Raw genomic sequence first — 9,772 nt, forward strand, 5'->3', positions numbered from 1 at the left:
AAACAGCAGCAACAGTTTTGGGACACACAAGGATTAAAATAGTACAGTAGTAGTAAAAACCAGCAACTACTTCACCTTCTTTACCATACACCGTAGTAGTATGCACGTTCACCTTGCATGACGTATGTAAAAAAAAATTAAAAACTTCTTGTCTAATATCCTTCTGCTACTATTCTGCAGCCACAGAATCGAACAAACAAACAAGAGCTAGTACTAGCAGTCACAGCCGTTGGATATGATGAATTAGTGCAGCAGACGATAGATAGATACACTAGTACCACCAAATATGTACAGTATGTGTATACGGATATTAATCTATCCAGGTCCATGAACAGTATGAGAAAACGTATTAAAAAAATTGCAACGAGGAGAATATATGAACGTAGTTGAATGGATTGACAGGCACGTAGATGCAGCTGCAACCAGAGAAAACTCACGGCTTCAGAGAAGAAAAGAAAAGAAAACGCTTTGATACGATGAGAAGTAGTAGAAGTAGATGGACATGTCAATGGTGATTCGAGCATGAGATGAACAGTGTGACCATCGAGCCTCTGCAGGCCATTGCACTGCGGTTGGTTGCAAGTGCCATCCAAGTACAGACTACAGAGACAGTCACAGATATATACAGCAGCAGAGGCAAACATGAAAGGTAAAATGAAGAGAGAAGCCAAGAAATCGACGGCAAAATGAAAAAGAAGACAAAAAAGGATGCAAAAAAAGAGGACTGATTGATCGATTACAAGGAGTACTAACATTAACATACAAGTGAGATGAGAGGAGATGAGAGGAGAGGAGAAGAGGCAAGAACTGAGATTAATTAACGTCCCTAAGAGCTAATTAATTAAGGAGTACGTACGCAGGCAGCAAGAAGAGGGGGATTAATCACACACGAGGAGGAATTGGAAGAGGAGTAGGTGGAGCTTGGAGAAGAAGAACATGGCGATTGATTAACCTTGCCTTCTTGGATTGCGCGGCGGCGGCGGCGGCGGCGGAGGAGGAGGAGGTGGTGGTGGTGGGAGCTAGAGGCTCAAGTTGAGGTCGAGCTCCTCGTTCTCCTCGCCGTTGTTGCTGCCATCGGCGCTGGCGAAGGTGCTGAGCGTGGTGGTGGTGCTTGCCGGGGAGGGCGTGGTGGCGGCGGCGGAGGCGGTGGGGCCGTGGGAGCCTCGCCTCCAGTTGAGCATGTCGATCATGTCGTCGCGCCCGGCGCCCGGCTGGTCGGGCGCCGCCAGCATCGCGCGCCCGCTGCTCACCACCGCCAGGAGATGGTGCTGGTGCGTCGCGAACCGGGGCACCTGCACGCCGCTCTCGCTCCCCGCCACGGCCGTCGCCGCCGCCGCCGCCGTCGTCGTCGTCTTCGCCGCACCCGCCGCCGCCGCGCCGCAGTCGGTACCAGCGTAGTACTGCAGCCCACCGGAGCCAACCACGCTCGAGCTGTGCGACGCGATGGGGAACGACGTCGGCACCGCGGCGTACCCGTGCCCGGCGTACGCGTGCGCCGGGAGAAGCCCCCCTCCCACTCCACCTCCGCCCCCAACGCCAGCAGTAGCCCCGACGACAGCCGCCGCCGCGGCGGCGGCACCACCGACGACGCCGTAGCTCCCGGACGGCGTCGTGACGGACGACATCCCACCGGGCGTCGCCGCCGCGGCGGCATTGCCGGCGGGGTGCGGCGTCGGCGGCATGTAGAAGTAGGGATTCCACCCGATGCTCCGCTCCTTCTTGTGCGCGTTCTGGTGCCCGCCCAGCGCCTGCGACTTCAAGAACTTCTTGTTGCAGAACAAGCACGGGAACAGCCGCACGTCCTTGCCGTCGATGCACGCCGACGACGACCCACCACCGCCGCCGCCTCCTCCTCCCCCTCCTCCCCCACCACCCCCTCCCGACGGCGCCAGCGTCAGCGACAGGTCGGCCGCCTGCGCCGCCATAGGCGACGGGGAGTCCATCTCGCTCGCTCGCCGCTGATATTATTAAAAAAACGAGAGGTGGCGATATGATATCTGAAATGATGATACACGACTACTAGAAATAGTAGTGGCAAGAGGTGAGGCACAGTAGAGTAGAGTGGGTTTGGGGTTGGGGCCAGGGGAGAAATGAGGAGGTTGGTGTTTCTATATATGGAAATAGAAAAGGAAGAATTGTTGCTGCAAGCAGTAGCCTCAGCGCTATTTGGCTTCGCAAGGACATGAATAGATGGAATAGTAATATTATTATTTTATTATTGGAGTCGAGTCACAACACTAGTACTGAGTACAACTATCCAACACAGTACCGGTACTATGCAAAATTTAATTAATCATATTAGTTTCTTCCGTGCTAAAAAAAATTTAAAAAAAGGTGCGATTCTACTGTTGCAGAATTTGACCGGCAATTAGGTTAATGTCAATTTAATTAGTACTCCTACCATTAGATTTTTAACATTTGAATATATGAAAAATGTTTTGTCGATAAAAATACTACACTTTAATTTTGAGACCTTGCTAAAATTAATCGTCAGTCATATATTTTGAGACAGAATATGATTAAAGTGGGCGATTTTTTTTTTTCACTACACACGAGTGGAGAAAAAAAAGTAGGGAAAGAAAAGGAGGAGACAAGGCGGTCTCGGTCGGTCCGGTCGCGCAGTTGCGCCGTGGTGGCGACGGGAATATATGCGGGGGGGCGTGTAGTGGGAGACGAGCGTGTGTGGGGAGGTCTCTGTGCCACCGACAGGTGGGTCCCCGAGGGACGAGGCCTCCCGATTGGCCTGGGAGGGGAGGCGCGGGTACACGTGGCGGCTCGCCATTGGGCCTGCGGGTCTTGTGCGCAATAATTTCTGGCCCCCACCGGAAGTGGGCCCCACAGCGGAGCGAGGTGGGGCCCACCAGCAGAAGCAGCACTGCCGCAGTGGATGGCAGCAATGTGGGCGTGTACGGTGGAGTACTACAGTATGTAGGACTGGTGCCAACTTGCACGCCAAACAGAGTTTGTGCTTGGGTCCTCTACTGACATGCCCAAACTCTTTTTTAGCTCATCATTATATATTGAGTTTATGGTCTAAAATACAGTATTTAAAACCTGGTCTAAGAATGATGTATGGAGTTTGACTACGATGGCTTAGCTTTTTCAGACACACCTAAAACGAGGTAGGACACTCAACCCTACAACCTCTTTCTTAAAAAAACGTATTTAACAATTTAAAAAGCGTGTCAACAAGATTAATCTATGCTAGTTCTAATTTAGAAAAAAAATCAAGCTTGATAAACCAAGCATATAATTATTCGAGTTGGAGTTCCCTCACTCATAACCAACAATCTGGTAAAACAGCTAAGTAGCTACCTGATGAAAATCTAGAAAATAAGTTTTCTAATTTTTTGTTTCTAGTTTATTTTCTCCTTTAGATAGTGAAAATTATTTACATTTCGGCCTCCACTTTTAGACACACAACCAAATTTAATTCATTTTCTAAATACAATAACTACAGTTCTCAAAATTTAAATGAAAATCTGAATTGTTTAAGTAAGCTAGAGATTCTTGAAGCTGCAACTATCGGCATCTCCCATATAATGTTAGTACTTGATACATTGCCCGCATTTGCATGTGATTTTTGGTAAATGTGGTACGAGAGGTGCCCACTACCTTTTTTGCCTAGCCAACTGCTGCAACAGAATTAAGTGGATCTGAATCATTAGCAGGAACACACAGGAGAGCTGTGTGCATAGTGAAATGACTTTGGTCTACTGTAACGACTTGGTGATTCTGTACCGAAGTCGTACATACAACACGTGCAAGAGTACGAACTCATTTTATAATTGATTTCGTGCACCATGCTTTTGTGTGTGTGTGGAGGGGGGGGGGGGGGGGGGGGGGCTTGCTTGTAATCCCTCCGTCCCAAAATATACTCCATCCGATTCATATCATAAATCATTTGACTTTTTCTAGTTAAAATATGAAATTAGTTTCATTAAATTTAGCATTGAATATAGTTTGATAATATGTTTGTTTTGTTCGGGGGTCAGCTTTGGTATTTGCCTGATCGACCCTTACCAGTGTATTAATCTACAATAATTAAGATTGACATTCGTATGTACTACAATTTACTGGATCTATCCTCTTCTACTAACTTCACAAAATGGAAGGTTTTGTGTTGAAAGTAATATTATATTTTTATATAAATTTAGTCAAAATTAAATAAATTTAGTTTGATTAGGAAAAAAGTCAAACACTTATAATACTAAACGGAGTAAACTAGTATCAATCTGAACAGGAGGGCTATCGAGATTCGTAGTTTTATAATACAAAATGGAGGGACAGTAACATCTAAAATAACATATCCTACTGCTATCGATTTGAACAGGGGCTATGAGGATTCATAGTTTTAGGATGTATCCATCTGGTTTTATGTTGTTATATTATAGGACGAAGGGAGTAATTGCTATAGCTTGTTTTACATATCAATCTAAGATTATACAAAAAAAGAATGTATTCAAATGTTATGCCTCTCCTGATTATTTTTATTTTCTAAACAATAATATTATCTTTTGCAACATATATTAAAGTAAAAATCGTTTACCAAGAACTTAAATGCCTTAAAAACCAAAGGAATTCAACACAAAAGTCACACTCACACCCAACAGAGTCGAGTAACAGCACAGAGTTTTATTAACCTTTCATGCAAGTCGTTTTTTTTTTTGCTATTAGTAATGCACGTTTTAAAGAGAGAAACAACAAAAAAAAAGCTACTATATGTGCTCCTAAGTGATGTTAAGTGCAAGGGGATAAAACGATTCACATCAAATTTATTTGTACTCTGATTACCTAATTATTTCACCAGATAAAAGGAGATGCGTTCGCGGCAACTGGCCCGAGAGGTGTTATCCAGCTACAGGAGCTCGCTTGGCTGTTCTGCTGCCGCGATCTTGGTAGCATCCAACAGCCAGGACAATAATAATAATAAATGGACGCGAAGGTCATGTGCTATACGCACGCATGCACTCCTCCACGAACACACATCAGTAGTAGAAAATACCCAATTTTGAGAGATTTTATGGGTTGTTTGATTTGATCTGTTGACCATTACCAAAAAAGGTTAATAAAGTTGAACAATTTTGCTGACAAATTAAAGTCAGAATTTTGAAAGTTGCTAGGGCTGATTTTTTTTGACATTAAAGTTGTTTCCATACCAAGTTTCTGGTAGCTAAGGATAAATTCTACAATCATTACCAACACTAGCAGAATAGCTAGCGTATTTTGCATGATTGGGTTTACTTGAACGCTTGTAGTATTCTTAATTTTGTTATAAAAGGTTCTTTTGGGCATCAATCCAAACAAAAGCCTTTACTGGTTATCTTTAGTCTAGTCGTGGAGTATGCATCATATAAAGATCTGGACACATATTCCAACAGGAGCATCTATAACAAGTAGCTAACTAATTCAGCACCAAAAGGGATTCTCTAAGCTGGTCATTAACAGGGGATACCTAGATGGGTCCCCAAAGCAGACCCACAAAACTATCCCTCGCAAGATGCCAAATGTGACCTGTCCTTCCTGGTCGCACAACATGTGCTAGTTACCCTTTGTAGAAAGCTGCAAGTAAAACAATTTGGCAGCAGAACCTCTAGGCTGTGAGAGTTCAGAGAGGCCACCACGTGAGACTGCTAATCTAAACGCTACTTGCAGTATAAACTCTTTTAGCACTCAAGACACAGAGGATAACTAGTTAAGATACTTTTAATCTTTTATACTTGTCTGGAGCTAAGTACTTTATAAGAGTCTATTTGGTAGAGCTTCAACTCCTAAATTTACTCTAAGAGTTGAGTCTGGAATAGAATTGTGGAGCAGCCAAAACCCCGGTTCACATTATGAGAGCGCTCCACCTAGCTCTGCTCAGGGTTCCCCTTACTCTTTTTGGCGCGGTTACTGCACCCCCACGGTAACCCTCTTTTTGGCGTGGTTACTGCACCCCCACGGTAACCACGCGGTTACCGCGTGGTAACCGCGAGACATACCGTGGTTTCAAAAACTAAAAAGGTTACCATGCATGCTAACCGCGATAACCGCATGGTAACCGTGCGGTTTTGTAAACCCTGGCTCTGCTTCCATTTTAGACGAAGCTGAAACTATTTGGATAGACTCAACTCCATCTCTAGAGTTGTAACAAACAGACCATAATAAGTGCTTCCTCCATCCCAAAATGTAAGGATTTTTAGAATAGCGACAAATCAAACATTTTTAACTTTGACTATTAATATCATATAAAAATAAAAAACATCAATCATGCAACTTTGATGTTACTAGTAGATTTATCATTCAACAAACTATCAACATATGCCACTCGTTTTATTTAAAACATATTACTTTTATAGATATTATTGTTCAAAGTAGTATCAAGAAAACTGCGTTGAGGTCAAAAAAAAATATATTTTGGAACTGAGGGAGTATTATGAAGCAAAGACCAAATTTTATCCGCTATATATATATTAAAAAAAGACTCTTGCAAAAGATTACTACTAGTTAGTTGGAGCCATGGAGGCCTTGGATTAGTTAGTTAGCAACTCATTATTACCTCCTAAAGTGCAGGAGAAGAAGGGAGGAATACTATTGGCTCCAAGTGGAATTCATTAGTAGTAGTACAATAGGTTGGTGTTGTAGTGATGGTAGTAGTAAAATCCTAGTATGATCTGAAGCAATAGGGAGAAAGGCTTGTTTCTCCCCCACGAGTGATGGTAGTAGTAAAATCTCGGCAGATCTGGATGGGCACGTCGCGCTGTCACGTCCACCTCACGAGTTTGTCCCGAACAGGGACACATCCATCAAGTTTCAGTCCAAAAAGGACGTGTTTCCAACTCAAAGCGAAAGGAAATTTTGTTTATGTGCGCGTCTCGGCTTGTTTTGTCTTGGCCTCCCTCACTTGTTATTACAGCTTACCCCATCTCTCTCAATCTCCCAACACTTCACCTTTCAATGGCCAAAGGATGAAAGGAGTAGTGGTCCATGCCATCTCTCCTTGTACCATTCCTTCAACTGTGCTCCACAAGCTGATTGATAATTCATCACGCCCCAATCCAATCCTCACACTGTCTGGATTGGAGCTCAAAAAAATCGTAAACCCCTCCGTTCGAAAATATAAGAGTTTCTACATTGTTTAGCAAACAGTAATGTTTCATTTCAATTGTCAATTGTTGAATTATTTAGATTGCCTTTCCAAATATTTAATTGGCTTTGCAAAAATCGAAATGATGAGAATCAGCGCAAGAAAAAAAATCCTTATATTCTGAAAGGGAGTACTACAGTTCACTGGTGATAGTAACAGATGTCTAGTCCATTAAATTAAAGAGGAATTACTGTGGCCAAATCGACCATTGAATTACTAGTACTACAATTATTACGCAACAGTAGTAGAAGTCGCAAAAAGAACAGAGGCTTTTGAAGAAGAGGTTGTGAGTGAGTGAGGGAGAAGCAAAGTGTGACGGGGAGAAAGGGAGCGAAGAGACCATCGGCAGATGTGACATACACACCGATGTGGATCGGCTTCAGAGAGGTGAGTGATGAGAGCAGGGGAAAAAATTCCCCGGGGTTAACCCCATTTGGCGTGACAAGATGGAAAGATGCCTCCTCCCCCTGATGAGTGCCCACCCGGCCACCCCATGTATGAGAGCACAATCATCATGGCTCATGGCAAAGTCGGCAACAGCAGAAGCACCAAGTCAACAGCAATAATAATACCGAAGGAGTAGCAGGCAAGAGACCCTAAATGGCCAAACCATGCTACTCTAAAGTCTAAACCCATGTTATGGGGAACTTGTGACAGCAAAAGTTATCCCTATAATCTCCAATTATCCCCAAATAATCCATATTCTTACTCATATCATGAGGCTCGTTAGCCATAGAATCCAAGAAATAAACTAGTATCCAGAAGCACGGTATTCAGGAGCCAGTTAACTCTAGCTTCTTCATATTCTCACTGACTGATCACTCATAGACCACATCTCAAAATTTTGTTGATTTTTTTACTAGATTATTGATACAAATTATCTACTTAATTGTAAGGATAAATTAACTATTTTAAGAAATAAAGTAAACAATTATTCCCTTCGTCCCAACGTAACTTATTATGGGACGGAGGGAGTAGCTTAGGAAAGGGGGCTAAGCTATGCAATAGAAAAAAAATAGAGGTAAAAAAAATCCACGGCAATAATAGAGTGAAGTGGCTGAAAATAACGGGATGCACTACTTCTCCTACCAGCAGCAATAATAACAAGCAAAGGCATCAATCAGCTGGAGGCCACATCCACAGGGACAGGGAGGGGCAGGCCGGCACGCACAGTGGATGCCCCGAGCACTACGTTGTTGTTGTACACGCCGTGCTGGAGCCATATGCCCCTGTAGGCTGGGGGCCGGCGCAGAGGAGGGTGGGTGAGCGTGTCGCTCGCCGGCATCTTTGCTACAGTACTGTACTACTCTTAACTTCTCTCCTTTTCAAACTTGGGCCTTTTGTCCGCTTTTGTTCGGTTTAGAGGGGATTGTTCACAGGGATTAACCGAATAAGATTTCGTAGGATTGACCGAAGAAGGCCTTAGCGAAATCCACCACCGGGGTCCGGGGAGGCCGAGGCCAAAGGGGCATTTAAGAGAGGGGAGAGGCAGGAGAGGCCCCATGGGATTTGTCTCGCTGCGCTTCACGGCTGTGGCCCCCGCGGCCTCGTGTTCTTGCCAATCGATCCAGTTCCACTTCTCCCGGGTGGTGGTCCTCCTTGGGATGATGCAGGCGGCAGTGGCAGCTCGAACAGGCAGGCCCAGCGTCCTCGGCTGCTTGTCATGTTTTGCTGGGTGCCACGAGGGTACTCCTAAATGCTTCCCATCGTGTAATGACTGACTCATGAGTTGATGCATGCATGCAACCATGCAACTCAGCAACGAACTGTTACAGTCACACCGGGGAGGATTTGTAGCAACAACTGACTGTTACAGTCAGAATATAGGCTTTTTTTTGGGGGGGGGGGGGGGGGGGGGGGAGGAAGTTCGTAGGAATTGAACTAATTCATGTGCTCCCAAGGGGCCATAAATAATTTCAAGAGGTTCACTACCACTAAGTGCAGGCTATGGGGACTAATCAAGAATCATGACAACACTTTGTCTAGTGACTGAAAGATTTCCTTGGAGGAACTCTATCTGATCTAAAGTAGTGAAAGAATAAAATCTTTCTCGGATCTTGGTTGAGCCACGTAGGCCACAAATCAAGCACCGTTGGATGCAGGCAACTAGTATAAACCGTTGGATTCATGTTCTAGTCAAAGACCAAGCAAAAATTACCAGACTATACGGAAGCACTGAGTATGTTATAGGGGTATATATAAATTACCAGAGAGATGTTTAAAATTTTCTATCTAGTTGACTATGGAGTAACTAAATCAGGCCCTCCCTAGAGCCTAGAGGCGAAGCACTGAGTGCAAAGTAACAACTGCAAAAGACCGACCGAATAGACAGCAAACAAATAAACAGCAAATCAAGCTCCCAGCGAGGTTAGTGGAGGCATCTCAGATCTACGCATAGGGGACCCCAAGATCGCTGAGGGAAACCGACCTGTGATGGCAGGTAGTGTTGGCCAGTGACTATTCAAAGCCTTGCAGGGGCAAACAATAAGCACATGTCATGGCACCAACCATCCTGCAGTTCAACTGGCTGGGCACCAGCAACCAGGACCACATCCTTGTGCAAAGATGATTACTACGGCTGTCTACTACTGCTGCTGCTGATGCTGCTACTACTGATGATAACTAATATCCAGGGGAGAGGAG

The 9,772-nt window shown here is 44.7% G+C and overlaps 1 protein-coding gene across 1 annotated transcript; it reads right to left on the reverse strand.

Annotated features, from left to right (window-relative positions):
* Positions 1-525: 525 nt before the first annotated feature.
* LOC127766519 (zinc finger protein GIS3-like) lies at positions 526-2,096 on the reverse strand. The gene has a single exon (XM_052291579.1). The coding sequence runs from the start codon at positions 1,941-1,943 to the stop codon at positions 1,020-1,022; it is 924 nt and encodes a 307-aa protein (XP_052147539.1). The 5' UTR covers positions 1,944-2,096; the 3' UTR covers positions 526-1,019.
* Between the last annotated feature and the right edge of the window lie 7,676 nt (positions 2,097-9,772).

This window comes from Oryza glaberrima, chromosome 3 (assembly GCF_000147395.1).
Source record: "Oryza glaberrima chromosome 3, OglaRS2, whole genome shotgun sequence".
Taxonomy (NCBI): Eukaryota; Viridiplantae; Streptophyta; class Magnoliopsida; order Poales; family Poaceae; genus Oryza; species Oryza glaberrima.

What these genes read in the sequence shown, in the direction of transcription:
- LOC127766519 (XM_052291579.1), bottom strand. Translation starts at nt 1,943, where the DNA reads ATGGACTCCCCGTCGCCTATGGCGGCGCAGGCGGCCGACCTGTCGCTG.